The sequence below is a fragment of the Bos grunniens genome, chromosome 14 (assembly GCF_055505025.1).
Source record: "Bos grunniens cultivar Pamir isolate PY7600 chromosome 14, Bosgru_T2T1.0, whole genome shotgun sequence".
In the NCBI taxonomy this organism is placed as follows: Eukaryota; Metazoa; Chordata; class Mammalia; order Artiodactyla; family Bovidae; genus Bos; species Bos grunniens.
In genome coordinates, this window is record NC_141178.1 from 57,752,924 (window position 1) to 57,771,983 (window position 19,060).

Sequence of the window (19,060 nt, forward strand, 5' to 3'; positions counted from 1 at the left end):
GGCTAGAAATGGTGAGCAGTTTTGCCCCTCCTAACTAAACTGTAATCCTAGGGCAAATCTTTTCTAACTTGACCTTTTTCTTATCATAAATTTTTTCACATCATTATTTATAATTCTGCCACTCATGTCTCTGCTAGCGGCCTTGTGTTTTGTAAAGGGGCATGCACAGTTTCGTAAGTGGGAAAGATCAAAATAGAATTCACCATTGTAAGAGCTGGTGACTGCAGATAGAAAAGAATAAAGAACTGAAATTTGAGTAATCAGAATTTAGCTACAGAAAACAGGAAGGGCAATGGCATGGGTTACAAAACAACAACAAGAAAAAGAGTTAAGAAGGTTTATGGCAGTGCATTACAACAGAGAATGTATAGCTTTGACTAGATGGACCTTTGTCGGCAAAGTAATGTCTCTGCTTTTTAATATGCTGTCTAGGTTGGTCATAAACTTTCTTCCAAGAAGCAAGCATCTTTTAATTTCATGGCTGCAGTCACCATCTGCAGTGACTTGGGAGCCCAAATAAAATGAAGCCTCTCACTGTTTCCATTGTTTCCCAATCTATTTGCCATGAAGTGATGTAACTGGATGCCACGATCTTAGTTTTTTGAATGTTGAGACCTTTAGTGGGGTATTTTAAATACTTTCCAGGGAGAAGAGTCGGTGGGCAAGACGCTAGTAATGGACATCTAGATCATGTTGATTATATTCTTTGTAGCCAAAGATGGAGAAGCTGTATACAGTCAACAAAAACAAGACTGGGAGCTGACTGTGGCTCAGATCATGAACTCCTTATTGCCAAATTCAGACTTAAATTGAAGACAGTAGGGAAAACCACTAGACCATTCAGGTATGACCTAAATCAAATCCCTTATGATTATACAGTGGAAGTGAGAAATAGATTTAAGGGACTAGATCTGATAGATAGAGTGCCTGATGAGCTATGGATGGAGGTTCGTGACATTGTACAGGAGACAGGGAGCAAGACCATCCCCATGGAAAAGAAATGCAAAAAAAGCAAAATGGCTGTCTGGGGAGGCCTTACAAATAGCTGTGAAAAGAAGAGAAGTGAAAAGCAAAGGAGAAAAGGAAAGATATAAACATCTGAATGCAGAGTTCCAAAGAACAGCAAGGAGAGATAAGAAAGCCTTCCTCAGCGATCAATGCAAAGAAATAGAGGAAAACAACAGAATGGGAAAGACTAGAGATCTCTTCAAGAAAATTAGAGATACCAAGGGAACATTTCATGCAAAGATGGGCTCAATAAAGGACAGAAATGGTATGGACCAAACAGAAGCAGAAGATAACAAGAAGAGGTGGCAAGAATACACAGAAGAACTGTACAAAAAAGATCTTCACGACCCAGATAATCACGATGGTGTGATCACTGACCTACAGCCAGACATCCTGGAATGTGAAGTCAAGTGGGCCTTAGAAAGCATCACTACCAACAAAGCTAGTGGAGGTGATGGAATTCCAGTTGAGCTATTCCAAATCCTAAAAGATGATGCTGTGAAAGTGCTGCACTCAATATGCCAGCAAATTTGGAAAACTCAGCAGTGGCCCCAGGACTGGAAAAGGTCAGTTTTCATTCCAATCCCAAAGAAAGGCAATGCCAAAGAATGCTCAGACTACCGCACAATTGTACTCATCTCACATGCCAGTAAAGTAATGCTCAAAATTCTCCAAGCCAGGCTTCAGCAATATGTGAACCGTGAACTTCCTGATGTTCAAGCTGGTTTTAGAAAAGGCAGAGGAACCAGAGATCAAATTGCCAACATCCACTGGATCATAGAAAAAGCAAGAGAGTTTCAGAAAAACATCTCTTTCTGCTTTATTGACTATGCCAAAGCCTTTGACTGTGTGGATCACAATAAACTGTGGGAAATTCTGAAAGAGATGGGAATACCAGACCACTTGACCTGCCTCTTGAGAAACCTATATGCAGGTCAGGAAGCAACAGTTAGAACTGGACATGGAAAAACAGACTGGTTCCAAACAGGAAAAGGAGTTCGTCAAGGCTGTATATTGTCATCCTGCTTATTTAACTTATATGCAGAGTACATCATGAGAAACGCTGGACTGGAAGAAACACAAGCTGGAATCAAGATTGCTGGGAGAAATATCAATAACCTCAGATAGGCAGATGACACCACCCTTATGGCAGAAAGTGAAGAGGAACTAAAAAGCCTCTTGATGGAAGTGAAAGTGCAGAGTGAAAAAGTTGGCTTAAAGCTCAACATTCAGAAAACAAAGACCACGGCATCTGGTCCCATCACTTCATGGCAAACAGATGGGGAAACAGTGAAAACAGTGTCAGACTTTATTTTTCTGGGCTCCAAAATCACTGCAGATGGTGACTGCAGCCATGAAATTAAAAGATGTTTGCTCCTTGGAAGAAAAGTTATGACCAACGTAGATAGCATATTCAAAAGCAGAGACATTACTTTGCCAACAAAGGTTCGTCTAGTCAAGGCTATGGTTTTTCCTGTGGTCATGTATGGATGTGAGAGTTGGAATGTGAAGAAGGCTGAGCGCCTAAGAATTGATGCTTTTGAACTGTGGTGTTGGAGAAGACTCTTGAGAGTCCCTTGGACTGCAAGGAGATCCAACCAGTCCATTCTGAAGGAGATCAGCCCTGGGATTTCTTTGGAAGGAATGATGCTAAAGCTGAGACTCCAGTACTTTGGTCACCTCATGCGAAGTGTTGACTCATTGGAAAAGACTCTGATGCTGGGCGGGATTGGGGGCAGGAGGAGAAGGGGACGACAGAGGATGAGATGGCTGGATGGCATCACTGACTTGATGGACGTGAGTCTGAGTGAACTCCAGGAGTTGGTGATGGATAGGGAGGCCTGGCGTGCTGCGATTCATGGAGTTGCAAAGAGTCGGACACGACTGAGTGACTGAACTGAACTGAACTGAACTGAGGTCATGTTTAATGGGCAATATTGCACTGAAAAGCCCCAAGGCCCAATACATTTTGATACTAGCAGCATTTTTATGATTTAACATTGTTACATCTTTAAAAACACTAATTATCTCTAGCCAAGTATTCCTGATCTATGGGGCTTCCCTGGTGGCTCAGATGGTAAAGAATCTGCCCATAATATGGGAGACCCAGGTTCGATACCTGCATCAGGAGATCCACTGGAGAAGGGAATGGCAACCCACTCTAATGTTCCTGAAAAATTCTATGGACAGAGGACCCCGGTGGGCTATAGTCCACGGGGTCTCAAAGAGTTGGACACGACTGAGCGTCTAGCACACATTCCTCATCTATAACGTGAAAGTCAGAAAAAAGCAGTGCTAAATGATATTGATGCTTGGGTAATTCCTAGTTCTTAAAAAACTTTCATCCTCTCTTTATTAAAAAGTCAAATCACTGTGTTATACACCTGAAACTAGTATCTGTTGTAAGTCAACTATACTTCAATAAATAAACCAAGAACCAACCAGCCAAGGCAAAGATAACAATGATTCTTTCCCAGGGCCCGCACGCCCCCTGGTGAAGATAATAGTAAGTAACCAGATTCCCACACAGATGTCCTAATGTTACCTTGGCAAAGGTAACTAGGAGATTTTACTATCAGCAAGTAAAGATTAACAGGGCCTGTGGCCTTAGATATTTATGCCAGATGATGACATATGAAAACATTTTTTTCTTCACTCACTGTTTGACCCCTCGTGGCTTCTCTCTGTATGTACACAGAGGAAGAAATGTCGGGCTTCCTTCTCTGACATCCAGGGCTGCTAATTTTAAGACTGGAGTCAGCTGGTGAAAGAAGTTAAAACTGGAATCAACAAGAGAATTTTTGATACTGTTGAATGCCGTCAGACATTGATACCTACTGTAGCAAACATTGTGTCTTTGCCCCATGTTCTAATACACTAGCTTTTTCAAAGGCTGCATCAAGAACTTTGCAGAGTTCTAGATTTAGTCATCTTTTTGGCTCTTTCAAGATAGTCTGGCTTATAGTTGTATAAGAATACTAGATTCTTGTATTAGATCAATGTAAAAAAGAATCTGATATTTATATCTACAGTTTAAAACACAACATAATATTTTTCTAGAAATAGTGTCAGACCCTTTTAAATTGCCTGTTTTTTCTGTTACATTATTTTTTAATTTATTTATTTTAACTGGAGGCTAATTACTTTACAATACTGTAGTGGTTTTGCCATACCTTGACATCAATCAGCCATGGGTATATGTGTTCCCCATCCTGAACCCCTCTCCCACCTCCCTCCCCATCCCATCCCTCTGGGTCATCCCAGTGCACCAGCGCTGAGCACCCTGTCTCATGCATCAAACCTGGACTGGCGATCTGTTTCTTGATGTAATAAAACTGCTGGCAAGATGGCAAACATTGAGGAAAATAGAGCACTGAACTTCATTAGAATACTTCACACAAGAAATTAAATGGAATCAAAATTACCAAATTGTCATAAATTAACATTTCACCTGAGGATGTTTCTGGTGGTAAAACTAAATACGAGTTATCATGCTAGCTGAATATTCTTTAGAATATTACTTCATATGCTGAGGATTAAGTGCTAAGTACTTGCACTTTTGCATACACTGAAATACAATTATTTAGGTAAAATCTTTGCCTTGATTGGACAACCATCCATTTAAAAGTAGAGTTAGGGGTCCTATTTGTTAAGTATGAAACAATAGGCTTGTCATAAAATATAAAAATCTCTAGAAATGTAAACACTGCTTGTGATTTTACTTTCATTAATAGATTAAGGGAGATCTTCTTTTAAAAAATAACTTAGAGGAAGAAAATTAGTTTGTGAACTGCCCAGTGGTCCTTTGCACCTGGGGAGATGAAACCAAATGAATTACGTGCCACATACTCACCAAGGCATGGCTGTGACTTGAAATCAAATATAGCCTTTTTGATGTTTTCATTACATCTGAAACCAAAGGATTAATATGCCTATGGATACTGTTGTGTTAAAAGTAATTTCTTATTGCTAACACTGCACACAAAGAACCCACTTGCCTTACCATTATAAGGTTTAGTGCCATTTCTCATGTCAAATATACTTAAGATTTTATATTTAGGTTAAAAAAGGAGAAACTTAGGCAAATTAAGCACTTGTTGAGCATTTCAACTTACACAAAAGGCTTCTATTTAGGAATATTAAGAGACTTTTATAACATTTCTTTCTGAGAAATAGTTTCAAGAACATTGAAACTCATACATGTTTGCAGAGATCACCCTTGTCTGTTTATAAAGGTAATTTGGAAATCTGTAACTCTGGGTCATTTCTGCCTCCTTTGCTTGCGTGGAAGATTGGGTAATGGGGTTAATTTGGAGAACAAGCATGATGTATAATGACTAGTGAATTTTCTTTGTAAGTTCAGCCAAAATGAGAGCGTAGCCAAAGTCAACAGCTCCTCAAACCAGGTTGATTTCAAAGGCACAAGTGATGTGTGGCTAAGGCCTCTGGAGTCATCTGATTTTTGGCAGCTTCTCAGTTAATTCGAGTGTTGCCACATATTTTAGCCCACTCCTAATTTATTGTGATTAAATTTCATTACAACAACTTTCATGTTTTGGGGGTATCAGTATTAAAGTAACACATGAGGATGGGGTATTACATCAAAAATAAAATGTCAATGGCTAAATATTTTAAATAAATTATGTGATGTTAGTAAAATAAATAGCTATTATAAGGCTAGCAACATTTCAATTCTGATATGAAGAGTGACCAGTAAGCAAACAGAACTGAGCCTGCTGAGGGAGTCCCACCAAGTGTTTATAGAACAGTGTTTTTCCTTATCTCAAGACTTCTAGAATCACAGCCTGCTACTTAGGTTCAGACAACCCCAGGTACCTCACCTCCTGCAGGATTCTCAGAAGTGAATTCTTCAGCCCAGTTCGACCTTAGGGAACCGCCCGGGCCACTCGCTCACAGGTATAGGTGCTCCCACTCTGGTATGAGCGGAGTCAAGGTATGAGTCAAGGCCACCATTTCAGAAAACGGCAACCCACTCCAGTATTCTTGCCTGGAGAAGAATCCCATGGACAGAGGAGTCTGGCAGGCTACAGTCCATGATATCACAGAATTGGACATGACAAAGCAACTAACACTTTTTTCTTCCTTTAAACCCAAACAAAATGTACAAATTTTTTCTATCACCAGTATTGACTCTATTGGCACTATTAGGACTTTCTCCTTTTTAAAACATTAATGCATGCTTTTCCCATGTTCAGAGAGTTCCATTCTTAGTTCACTTACTACTTATGAACCACCTCCTGTGTGACTCCTACATTTAAGTTACTGCTCTAGGTTTTAAGGACACAGCAGTAGATAAAAAAAAACCCCTGCTGCTCACAAACTCACATTCTGAGAATCCAGGGTGATAAAGTTAAGTCATTTAGAGAGACCCATGAAATGGAGGCCGTCTCAGGGATAGCCAATGTCACAAATCTAAACCTCAACCAGCTTGCTTTTATGGGAAACACTTGAGAAGGAATCTTGACGTACACCAACCACAATCAATTCAGCTTCAATGAGCTCACCTCACCCTAGAAAATGGGATCTGCCAGCCTTGTAAGGAAGCCCCCAGCTCCTAACCAGTCAGGCCCTGCTTCTGGGTGGCATGTCTTACTAAACTCTGTAAATTTTCACTTGCCCCCAATTCCCCCTCACTGCTTGTGGGGCCCTGTAGTCCCCAACATGGATCTTTTTCTCTTGGATAAAAGACATCACACTCATCACTAAGTTGTTTTGGTTTTATTTGACGAGGGAACAAACAGGAAAGACTGTCTGAATCTTAGGAGTTGGGGGTAAAAATTAAATAAATGGACAAAAATCACTGGTATTGGCTTCCTAGGTGGTACATTAGTAAAGAATCCACCTGCCAATGCAGGAGGCACAAAAGCCTCACGTTTGATCCCTGGGTCGGGAAGATCCCCTGGAGGAGATGGCAACCCACTTCAGTATTCTTGCCTGGAGAATCTAATGGATAGAGGAGACTGGTGATCTACAGTCCATGGAGTCGCAAAGAGTTGGATTTTACTGAGCATGAGCATGCCCAATGCTAACAGTAGCAGGGTAGTGGGACTGAGAGAGACAAGGGGATGATTTTAGGTTGAAGCTGAAGTGGGGGTGTGGGGCTCTCTGGAGAAAAATCATATTTAAGCTGAAGTCTGAGTCCACATAGTCAAAGCTATGGTTTTTCCAGTAGTCATGTATGGATGTGAGGGTTGGATCATAAAGAAGGCTGAAGGCCAAAGAATTGATGTCTTTGAACTGTGGTGCTGGTGAAGACTCTTGGGAGTCCCCTGGATTGCAAGGAGATCAAAGCAGTCAATCCTAAAGGGAATCAACACTGAGTATTCATTGAAAAGCCTGATGCTGAAGCTGAAGCTCCTGTACTTTGGCCACCTGATGGGAAGTGTTGACTCACTGGAAAACATCCCGATGCTGGGAAAGATCGAGGGAAAAAGGAGGAGGGGGTGGCAGATGATGAGATGGTTAGATAGCATGAATTTAATTTAATGCCTCAATGGACATCAGATCAGATCAGATCAGATCAGTCGCTCAGTCGTGTCCGACTCTTTGCGACCCCATGAATCGCAGCACGCCAGGCCTCCCTGTCCATCACCAACTCCCGGAGCTCACTCAGACTCACGTCCATCGAGTCAGTGATGCCATCCAGCCATCTCATCCTCTGTCATCCCCTTCTCCTCCTGCCCCCAATCCCGCCCAGCATCAGAGTCTTTTCCAATGAGTCAACTCTTCCCATGAGGTGGCCAAAGTACTGGAGTTTCAGCTTTAGCATCAGTCCTTCCAAAGAAATCCCAGGGCTGATCTCCTTCAGAATGGACTGGGTGGATCTCCTTGCAGTCCAAGGGACTCTCAAGAGTCTTCTCCAACACCACAGTTCAAAAGCATCAATTCTTCGGCGCTCAGCCTTCTTCACAGTCCAACTCTCACATCCATACATGACCACAGGAAAAACCATAGCCTTGACTAGACGAACCTTTGTTGGCAAAGTAATGTCTCTGCTTTTGAATATGCTATCTAGGTTGGTCATAACTTTCCTTCCAAGGAGTAAGCGTCTTTTAATTTCATGGCTGCAGTCACCATCTGCAGTGATTTTGGAGCCCGCCAAAATAGTCTGACACTGTTTCCACTGTTTCCCCATCTATTTCCCATGAAGTGATGGGACCAGATGCCATGGTCTTCATTTTCTGAATGTTGAGCTTTAAGCCAACTTTTTCACTCTCCACTTTCACTTTCATCAAGAGGCTTCTGAGTTCCTCTTCACTTTCTGCCGTAAGGGTGGTGTCATCTGCATAGCTGAGGTTGTTGATATTTCTCCCGGCCATCTTGATTCCAGTTTGTGTTTCTTCCAGTCCAGCGTTTCTCATGATGTACTCTGCATATAAGTTAAATAAGCAGGGTGACAATATACAGCCTTGACGTACTCCTTTTCCTATTTGGAACCAGTCTGTTGTTCCATGTCCAGTTCTAACTGTTGCTTCCTGACCTGCATACAAATTTCTCAAGAGGCAGATCAGGTGGTCTGGTATTCCCATCTCTTGAAGAATTTTCCACAGTTTACTGTGATCCACACAGTCAAAGGCTTTGGCATAGTCAATAAAGCAGAAAGAGATGTTTTTCTGGAAGTCTCTTGCTTTTTCCATGAGCCAGCGGATGTTGGCAATTTGATCTCTGGTTCCTCTGCCTTTTCTAAAACCAGCTTGAACATCAGGAAGTTCACAGTTCACATATTGCTGAAGCCTGGCTTGGAGAATTTTGAGCATTACTTTACTAGCGTGTGAGATGAGTGCAATTGTGCGGTAGTTTGAGCATTCTTTGGCATTGCCTTTCTTTGGGATTGGAATGAAAACTGACCTTTTCCAGTCCTGGGGCCACTGCTGAGTTTTCCAAATTTGCTGGCATATTGAGTGCAGCACTTTCACAGCATCATCTTTTAGGATTTGGAATAGCTCAACTGGAATTCCATCACCTCCACTAGCTTTGTTGGTAGTGATGCTTTCTAAGGCCCACTTGACTTCACATTCCAGGATGTCTGGCTCTAGGTCAGTGATCACACCATTGTGATTATCTGGGTCGTGAACATCTTTTTTGTACAGTTCTTCTGTGTATTCTTGCCATCTCTTCTTAATATCTTCTGCTTTTGTTAGGTCCATACCATTTCTGTCCTTTATTGAGCCCATCTTTACATGAAATGTTCCTTTGGTATCTCTGATTTTCTTGAAGAGATCCCTAGTCTTTCCCATTCTGTTGTTTTCCTCTATTTCTTTGGATTGATCGCTGAAGAAGGCTTTCTTATCTCTTCTTGCTATTCTTTGGAACTCTGCATTCAGATGTTTATATCTTTCCTTTTCTCCTTTGCTTTTCGCTTCTCTTCTTTTCACAGCTATTTGTAAGGCCTCCCCAGACAGTCATTTTGCTTTTTTGCATTTCTTTTCCATGGGAATGGTCTTGCTCCCTGTCTCCTGTACAATGTCACGAACCTCATTCCATAGTTCATCAGGTACTATGTCTATCAGATCTAGGCCCTTAAATCTATTTCTCACTTCCACTGTATAATCATAAGGGATTTGATTTAGGTCATACCTGAATGGTCTAGTGGTTTTCCCTACTTTCTTCAATTTAAGCCTGAATTTGGCAATAAGGAGTTCATGGTCTGAGCCACAGTCAGCTCCTGGTCTTGTTTTTGCTGACTGTACAGAGCTTCTCCATCTTTGGCTGCAAAGAATATAATCAATCTGATTTCAGTGTTGACCATCTGGTGATGTCCATGTATAGAGTCTTCTCTTGTGTTGTTGGAAGAGGGTGTTTGTTATGACCAGTGCATTTTCTTGGCAAAACTCTATGTCTTTGCCCTGCTTCATTCCGTATTCCAATGGACATGAATTTAAGCAAACTTCAGGAGATAGTGGAGGACAGGGGAGCCTGGCATGCTGCACTCTATGAGGTTGCAGAGTTGGACATGAGTTAGTGACCAAGGAAGAAGAACTGAGTGACACTGTAACACAGCGACATGACAGACCGTAAGTGGCATTCTGCCTTCCAAGTACAGAATTCTGCTCTGAGTGAGCCCTCAATAAGTGTTAAACCCAAGTAGTTACTCCAACATATGCAGCCTTATCGCCAATGACTCACCACGTGCTTCACATTAAAGAATATAAAGTCAGGGACTTCCCTGGTGGCCCAGTGGCTAAGACTCTGTGCTCCCAAAGCATGGGGCCTGGGTTCGATCCCTTGTCAGGGAACTTGATGTCATATGCTGCAACTAAGACCCAATGCAGTCAAATAAATAAAATTTTTAAAAAAGACTATAAAATCAGATTAGTTTGAGTAGTCACAGGACACCAATGGACACAATACTTCAAACAGTAACATTTATGGATTTACTGACATTATCAACATTTATGATAAGTTTTCAAAGGAAAAAAAACCTCTCAGCCTTGGGGTTTTTATCATGTATTTACAACATACCAACATAAAACTTTCATTTGCATATAATTTCACTACATGAATAAAAGTGACCACTTCACCTCAGGGAATGTTAAATCTGACATTCATAGGAAGGTGAACATTTCTTTCTAAAGGATGTTACTTCACCCTGCTCCCTCCTGGGTTCAAAAGCCCAGACTCAGTTAAAAATTCCAGGCTGGGGGCAGGACTCCCACTTGGATTTAACTATGTTCATGCTTTCACTTCCAAGCCTACTGATGTTATGAATATTTGTAGCATTCATAGTTGCTACTTCCTAATCAACATAGACTCTGATAGGAAACTAAAGCATACTTCCTACCATTCTTGATCCTATGATTAAAAATGATAAAATCTGTCAACAATATAAGACACTAGCCTTTCCCACAGATGAAAAAATGAAAAACAAAGCAGGAAAGACATTAAATACACAAACTACCATGTAGGAACTTTTATAATTAACATTGAAAGGTGCCCTGTGTGGACAAAGAAATTACAAACCAAAAAGCAGACACGAAGGCATAAAGTCAAAGGACGTTCACTCATTTTAAGAACTCTTATCCCCAACGTTCAATTAAGGAAAGTCACTGTTGTAGATATGACTGTGTTGACATCTACACAAATAAACAGCAGGGCTGAGCAAATTTACACGCAAGGAAGGAACAGGCAGAAAAGAATTTCTAGAGGAAAAAAACCCAGCTGCTCCACATCTTTCATCTCATGGGCCTCTTTTATTGTTGCCTAACACACACACATACCTTCACTCAAGAGAAGTGCCAACTAAAAATTGTCGCTGGCTACCTGGCTTTACAAGGATAAAGTCAGTGGCCACTGCAGCCACTGACCTTCAACAGCCACCGAAAGGAGTTAGGGTAGAGATCAGGAGTGAGGCAACCGCAGTCCAGGAAAAACTGGCAGAAAGGCCTTAGGATAGTTATTTTCAAAATAACATTTTAGGAGCCCAAAGGCTTGCATCTCTTCCTATCTGGAAAAGCACTAAAATCATAAACAGTGACACCTGCCCATGACTAGCAGCAAGCCTCTGCCAAAACGCATGCTTGACTGTACGTAACCCCCTAAAACCATGCATACACTGACCTTAAGCCCCTCGACTAAAACCATATACAGATCTTAACCCCCTTCACCAAAATCACATATACAATGACCTTACATATACACCATATAGGAAGTGGTAACCCACTCCAGTAATTTTGCTTGGAGAATCCCGATGGGCTCCTCTGTCCATGGGGTTGCAAGTCAGACACGATAGCACACGCACAAGAGACATCACACCACATATACACCAAAATCGCATATACACATTCCTCAGAGCTGAGGTGCTGCCTCCCAGCTATAGTCATTTTGCCCTCAGTATGCAACTCTCACGTTGTGCCTTTTTTTTCAGTTGACAGAAGTCAATTAAAACCTATCACATTGCTGACTGTGATGTCTCTTGTGCGTGTGCTGTCATGTCTGACTTGCAACCCCATGGACAGTAGCCCATCAGGCTCCTCTGTCCATGGGATTCTCCAAGCAAAATTACTGGATTGGGTTACCACTTCCTCCTCCAGGGGTTCTTCCAGACCCAGGGATTGAACCCGCATCTCCTGAGTCTTCTGCATTGCAGGCAGATTCTTTACCTACTGAGCCATCAGGGAAGCCCCTGTGATGTCTCTAAGTCCATGCTAATAAGTTGGTAATTATTTCCAAAGAAAGCAAGAAATGCTGTGATCCACGCTTACTTCCATCTTTCCTGTAGCTTTCCTGAGTGGCCTAAGTCATCTGAAATCACCTAGGCAGGACTCAGGAAATTTTAAGGTTGTAGCTCTTCAGAATGACTCTGAAGGTCTCTGCTACACATTTTGTGAAAATACAAAATTCAAATGAATACATTTCAAAAATCTTGTGGGTTTTACTCAACAATTCACGAATGGGCACCATCTAATCTAGCAAACAGAAAGGAGCTCCTAGAAGCTGTTGAAACTGAGGCATTTTATAGGCAGAAGAGGGAAGGAACAGGAAGCTAACACTAGGCAAAAAAGTTATGGCAAGGTCACTTTCTTGAGGGGCCAGCAGGATTTATCAGACAGATGGCCCGTTTAGTGTTGATCAGATTATCGAAAGACAAGATTTAAGATTCCATTTCTGGGAGGGCCTCTGCTGTAATTAAGTCAAGTCAACATTTGGTGACAGGGGCCTTAGCATTTAGGGGTTCCATTATGGACTATACTCTTGTATTTAACAATATAGAAATATTTGTCTAGAAGAAAATAAACCATCAAGTTCAAACTTCCTAAAAAAAGCCATCCTCCCTTTTCTTCAGAGACTTAAATCACAGCTATAAATTCTAAAGAGGCCCAATTATTAAGTATTAAACTAAGTAAATTATAGCTAGTTGTTATGGGCTACATGAGTAATTTATACGTGCTGTACACACACACACACACGCAACAGGGCTCCTTTTACATAATGTTTACTTGGAGTTAAAAGATACTTTAAAATTAGAGGATTACAGAAAACGTTTCTTAGCCTTTATGACAACATTGGACACATTTACTTCCATCACTAGCCAGGGACAAAAACTCTTAAGGGGAAATCCTGAGGCACTTTATCAACAACACATATCATGACAAGGTTTTCAGAGGTCCACTGTGGCCAAAGTGGAGAAAAATCTGCCGTTTCTTTTGGTGGAATGAAAACTGAATCAGTGATGGGACACAGAGATAACACTGCTACAACTCAGATCCTCCTGCGCATCAAAAAGATGCATGTGGGAAACGTTACTGACATTTAAAATACTCCATTAAGTCACCTGAATAAAACTGTACATCAAGGAAATTATGAAAAGGCTTCTCAATGACTTCCAGTGAAAACATTCTTTATTGGTAAGCACACACTTAAAACTTTCTTGATTACACACATCATGCAAAACTGACGTCACACATGGTTGTTTATTGTTAACAATCTCTTCTAATGGAATTATAAATTTTAAAAAGTTACAGTGACTGCAATAGTAAAAAGAATTCAGGAGAACTCTGAAGGAAGCAAACACTTTGTAGAACACTTGTAAAAGTAATGTTCATCCCTCTGGCTGTTTAATTCTCCCTCCCAACAAGAATCTATTTTGGAAAACTATTATATACAAGAACGGCAGTCATTCATGTATGTGCATCCTCAGGCACTCCACCTGACTAAAAAGAAACTACAAGAATAAAACTTCAAATAATTTTACAGGTTCTCTCCATTTTGTTAATGTAAAACAGGGCAATGCCCTTATTTAAAATGTTCACCTGTTGCAGGAGATTATTTCCATACAGATATGACTCTGCTCCTTGGAAGCGTAGCTTACAACCGGTAACCCTTCTGTGCGGAGACTGACGGACTGAACTGTCACGTCTGCATTCTCTAGGTTGTTTCCAACCAGTGGGAAGGAACAGAGCTTCCCATTCTGAGAAGTCTTAGGAATACGCTGCTTCTGACACCGAGCACGAGTTTTCTCTGCGGTGGTGAGGCCAACACTGGCAGGTGAGTGGGTCTGGGAGCCCTCCCACTGTCCACCTCACATAGGCAAATTCAGCTCCTTGAAGTGAAGCCCCCAGTGAAACGTGACACCCAAAGCTCCTACTGGCACATTCAGGTCAACTGGCAGAGTGGAGTTTTCCAGAGACCAAGAAGTGGGTGCTGCTGCTAACAAAGACACAGAAATGCAGGAGTAGCCTTGGAACTGGGCAGTGGGAAGAGGGTGGAAATATTCAAAGGAGTGTGGCAGAGAGCCAAAGGAGCAGGGCCATGGCTGGGAAAGGCAGCGAGGGGTCCAAGGAGGTAAGGGGTGTGTCAGAGAACAGCTATGTGGCTGTGAGGACAGGGTTACTGGAAAAAAGGACCTTTTAAAAAGTTCAGGAGGAAATGAGGCCTGTGCTGCGGGAAAAGTGAAGGAAGAGATTCCAGTGAATCAGTGGCAGGAAGCTTAGCATTGTGACTGCAGCTGTGTGGAAAGAAAGAAGCATGAGAGAAACTCAAGACTCTCAGCTGAAGAGATTTCTAAGTTGTGTGGCAGGGGCAGCCTGCTTTCTTCTTACTGATTATAGTCTAATGTGAGAAAAAATAGATAAGTTGAGGGAAGGACTGTTAAAAAAAAAAAAGGAAACAGGACTTGATGACCTGGAAATCCTTAGCGAATAACAAAGACATTAAAATTCAAAGATTTACTTTTAGGCAGCTGAAGCTGAAACTCCAGTACTTTGGCCACCTCATGCAAAGAGTTGACTCACCGGAAAAGACCCTAATGCTGGGACGCATTGGGGGTGGGAGGAGAAGAGAACGACAGAGGATGAGATGGCTGGATGGCATCACTGACTCGATGGACATGAGTCTGAGTGAACTCTGGGAGTTGGTGATGGACAGGGAGACCTGGCGTGCTGCGATTCATGGGGTCGCAAAGAGTCAGACACGACTGAGCGACTGAACTGAACTGAGGCCTGCTCCAGGGGAAGAGATGAGACTGTGGCCTACGACCTGCTGCTTATACCTGAGAAAGACAGAGAAGGTCACAGACAGCCGGAAACAGCTGGGTTACCTAGGAAAGCTCTGGAAGGAGCCTGTGGTTTAATGGAGTGAATCTCTGTAACATACACAGAAGATCCACACATGTCTCGAGAATGTTACATTAGCAGATATTGCTTTCTTAAAGGGGACAGAGACATGAAATGAAAAAAGATGGCTCAGCCTCCTACAATTACAGACATTACAAGCTGATAGAACTACTTGGCTGCAAATACCTGCTACCTTTCATGAAAAAGGGAAAAAAAAAAAAGAGGTCTCTGAGAGAAAGTCACACACCTACAAAGACTGCTGAGTCACAGAAGGCTGTTTCCAGGCCTTCAAGCCGAGTGTGTCTGGCTGAACTTACAAAGTGCTTGGCACTGGCAGCTCCCGTTTCCACCCCATTTTCTTTTTAAAACAGGAATGTCTAGAACGGTTATTTTATGCCTGTTGCCATTATATAACTGGTTTCTCTAGGTTCACAGATGGAGAGAAATTGTGTCCCAGGAACCACTCATACCAGATGTTCACTCATACTTGGTTTACATGATTTAAATGAGATTCGGGACATCTGAGTTCATGAGATCCAGGTAAAACTTTGCACTTTTAAGCTGGTGCTGCAGTGGGTTGAAGCTCTTGAGCACCTTTCAGGGTGGAATGTGGATCTTCGGGACAGGAGTGGACTGCAGTAGACAGAAAGGCCTCCCAAAAGGCTCATGTTCTAATCCCCAAGCCAATGAATTTGTCAGTCTATGTGGTAGAAGAGATTCTGCAGATGGGGTTAAGTCACACATCTGAGGCGAGGAGATTATCCTAGAGTATCCAAGTGAAGCAAATGTAATTGCCAGGGCCCTTAGAAGAAAGGAGAATCAAAGGTGGAGGCAAAGGCCGTAAGGATAGAAGCCAAGATGAGGGGCTTGGCCATAGTGAAGGGATGGATGCCAGCTGAAGAGGCAAGAGATGAGCCCTGGTGCACTGGAAGGAACCTGTGATCCATCACCTTTCACAATCAAAGGGACCTCAAGGATCCAGTTACTATGGACCTTATGTGGGGAGAGCATCCAGGATCACCTGGTAGACCCAATAAACAGAGACTCTTTCCCGGCTGTTTTCCAAGAGATGTGATGACAGAGGAGTCAGAGGGATACAGCGTTCCTAGTTTTGGAGACGAAGAGAGGGGGCCACAGGCCCAGGCATGCAGGTGGCCGCTTGAAGCTGGTAAGGCAAGGACACACATCTCCCCGAGACCTCCCAAGAGGAACAGTGCCCTGCTGACACCTGACTGTAGCCCAGTGAGGCCCACGTGAGACCCAGAGAAGTACAAGAAACCTAGGCTATTGTAAGCCACCATGTCTGTAGTGATTTGTTACAGCAGCAATAAAAGACAAGCCAGGAGAGGTGACCAGAGATGAAATGGTGTTGGGAAGAAGAAGAAGCTTTTCTCTCACTCCTGCTGCACCTCCCTCACTCAGCGAACATCTGGCTCCAGCAGAAACGCAGACATTTACGCTGGTGACTCTTCAGGTTCTGTCTCTTTGATGGAATTCATTCTTTCGTTTCTGCCCTCATTTGGTTTTGCAGTACAATACACTCTGGGTTTAACACTTACAACAGTGTTTAGTATACATGGTGGGTCCCCCAGAAACACTTGCTGAATGAATAAATGGGGGTGATCAAGACGGGCGCAGCCAGGGACTGTAGTTACTCTCCTTTAAAGTGCAGTTGAACACACTCCTCCTCAAGAACTGCTGACCTTTATGTCTTTGTTTCTGGTTTATGAAGGTCATAAAACACAAGGCGAAACTGTATTTTCTGACATGAGTAAAACAGCTAAATCAGCAAGTAGAAAGGAATTATTTATCTTAATAGGAGAAATAACTATCATACAATCCAAGTATTTAAATATCAGAATACATACATAGTTCCCAGTATACATTACAGAAAAAATTTCAAGGTGTTTGATCAGAAGATTTCTTAATGGCTGCTGATCAATGCAGCATCAAGAAACTTTAGTGCAAATTTTACCAAATACATTTGTCAAAAATGGCATTTTGTTCATTTTCTCTGCAAATAAGTGCTGTTACATTAACTCTGAGCATGTATCAAATTGGTTTGCCTGAATATTTAAAAGCTATCAATGGAAGCCAGCCCTTTTGGCTAAAACTTCGAACATATGTTACCTTAAGATCTACTCCTAGTCCAAATTTGTCTATCCTAAAGCTGGAAGATTGAAGAATTAAACCAAAATTTATCTGTATAAATAATAAAAATAATTTTTTACGCTCTTAAGTATTTTCCTCACTAGTATGGCACATTACCATTCCTACATGCTACTGCATAGGTAGGACAGTATCATTTTAGCTGCTGCAGTATCACAGTGTTAAGAATATCTGCTTCTTGTAGTGTCAGGCTTTCATCTGTTAGCACTTTGTTTGGAAACGAAGTCACGAGAATAAAGTCAAGAGTTGCAAATTCAGGACGAGACTGAACGATAAAGTCCCGGACATCCAGGATCCTGAAGAAGTAAGATGAAAATAATTTGTGATATGAAAGTTTTATTGTCATTTAGGTTTTTTAGCTAAAATTAGATAATAATTAAAATAAATCACACAGTTCTAATCCTTTAAATGTGTTATAACCTTCTTTAATTTCAATGGATGGATTTATCTTGGCTTTCAGGTAAAACATGAGGATTAACTCTGGAGCGTACCTAACAGTTACTTTCACTGTAAACAGACACAATCTCCAGGTGAGTTGTTCCATCAAAGAAACATCAACAATGCTACTACACTGAACTACAAGGGCTGACTTTTTCATAGTATAAAACATCTTAGTAGCACATGATCCAGAAAAAGGTACCTCAGATGAGCCTATGTCAATGTGAGTCTGTACCTACGAAAAGTGTTAAAAAAAAATTACTTTCATATAGACACAGCAACTCAACTAAGATCATAAATGTTATCTCTTAGTGGGACACAGTGAACAATAAAAACAATATCTTATTAGCATAACAAATGAATGCTAAAATGACATTTAAAACTGTTAATTTGAAATACTTGATAACAGCACAATTAAACTTTATTTACACTACAAATCTCTATGTAGATTATTAATCCTACAGGGTTAGGGCTTCCCTGATAGCTCAGTTGGTAAAGAATCCGCCTGCAATACAGGAGACCTGGATTAAACACCTGGGTTGGCAAGATCCCCTGGAGAAGGGAAAGGCTATCCACTCCAGCATTCTGGCCTGGAGAAGTCCATGGACTTCTGTATGGTCAATGGGTTGCAAAGAATAGGACACAACTGTGACTTTCACTTTCAATCAGGGTTATCATAAATTTTTAAAGGAGTAAAGTTCAAATAAGGTTTTACTAAAGTAAATCAAATCTGATTCAACTTTTCCTGGTTTTAGCATCAGCGCAAAATGATAGCTTTTAACAATTTTCTTTATTTCTAAGTGGTATCTGCATTTGCATTAGTATTTGGACAGTTTACAGAGGATGTTTAAGTACTAAGTATTTGACTTCTTATTTCAAGTTTTTCTGTCAAAAACTTACTTCAAAAGTAAACCTAAGCAATTTCATATTTTTCCTGACTCAAGATGCACCCAGATTTACAAAGATAAGTCACCCTGAGCTTACCTGTGAGTACTGTTGAATCTCTGTATCAAACGGCTCCCGTCTGCTAATCTGATCTGGATTTTGGTGGTTGGCATGGAATCATCAATAAGAACCACTGCATTGAACAGTGACTTCTCCTCCTCTTCTGGGGAGGAAGGTGTACTGACTATTTCAGGTGTGAGGCTAAGAAAGAAGAATTAAAGAATCAGAACGTAAATATAAACACGTAAGACGCATGACACACTGCAGACAGTAGAAGCACCACTCGGACCTACAGCTGACTCTCCACTCGTCCTGCCATCACGTCTGCACCAGCGAGAACACAGCTTCCTTTGGGATAGCCTATTTTTCTTGAAAACTCTTTTATTAAAATTATTCTGGGTCCTACAATTCTGATTTAGTTTATCCAA

General features: G+C 41.5%; 1 protein-coding gene across 1 annotated transcript in view; it reads right to left on the bottom strand.

Moving 5' to 3' along the window:
• Positions 1–13,349: 13,349 nt before the first annotated feature.
• Positions 13,350–19,060, bottom strand: part of UBXN2B (UBX domain protein 2B) — a 36,830-nt gene continuing 31,119 nt past the window's right edge. Inside the window, exons 7-8 of the mRNA XM_086336905.1 lie at positions 18,672–18,833; positions 13,350–17,545 (exon numbers count right to left, since the gene is read on the bottom strand). Coding sequence (XP_086193031.1) covers positions 17,383–17,545; positions 18,672–18,833 — 325 coding nt within the window. The 3' untranslated portion in view covers positions 13,350–17,382. The remainder of the gene's footprint in view (positions 17,546–18,671; positions 18,834–19,060) is intronic.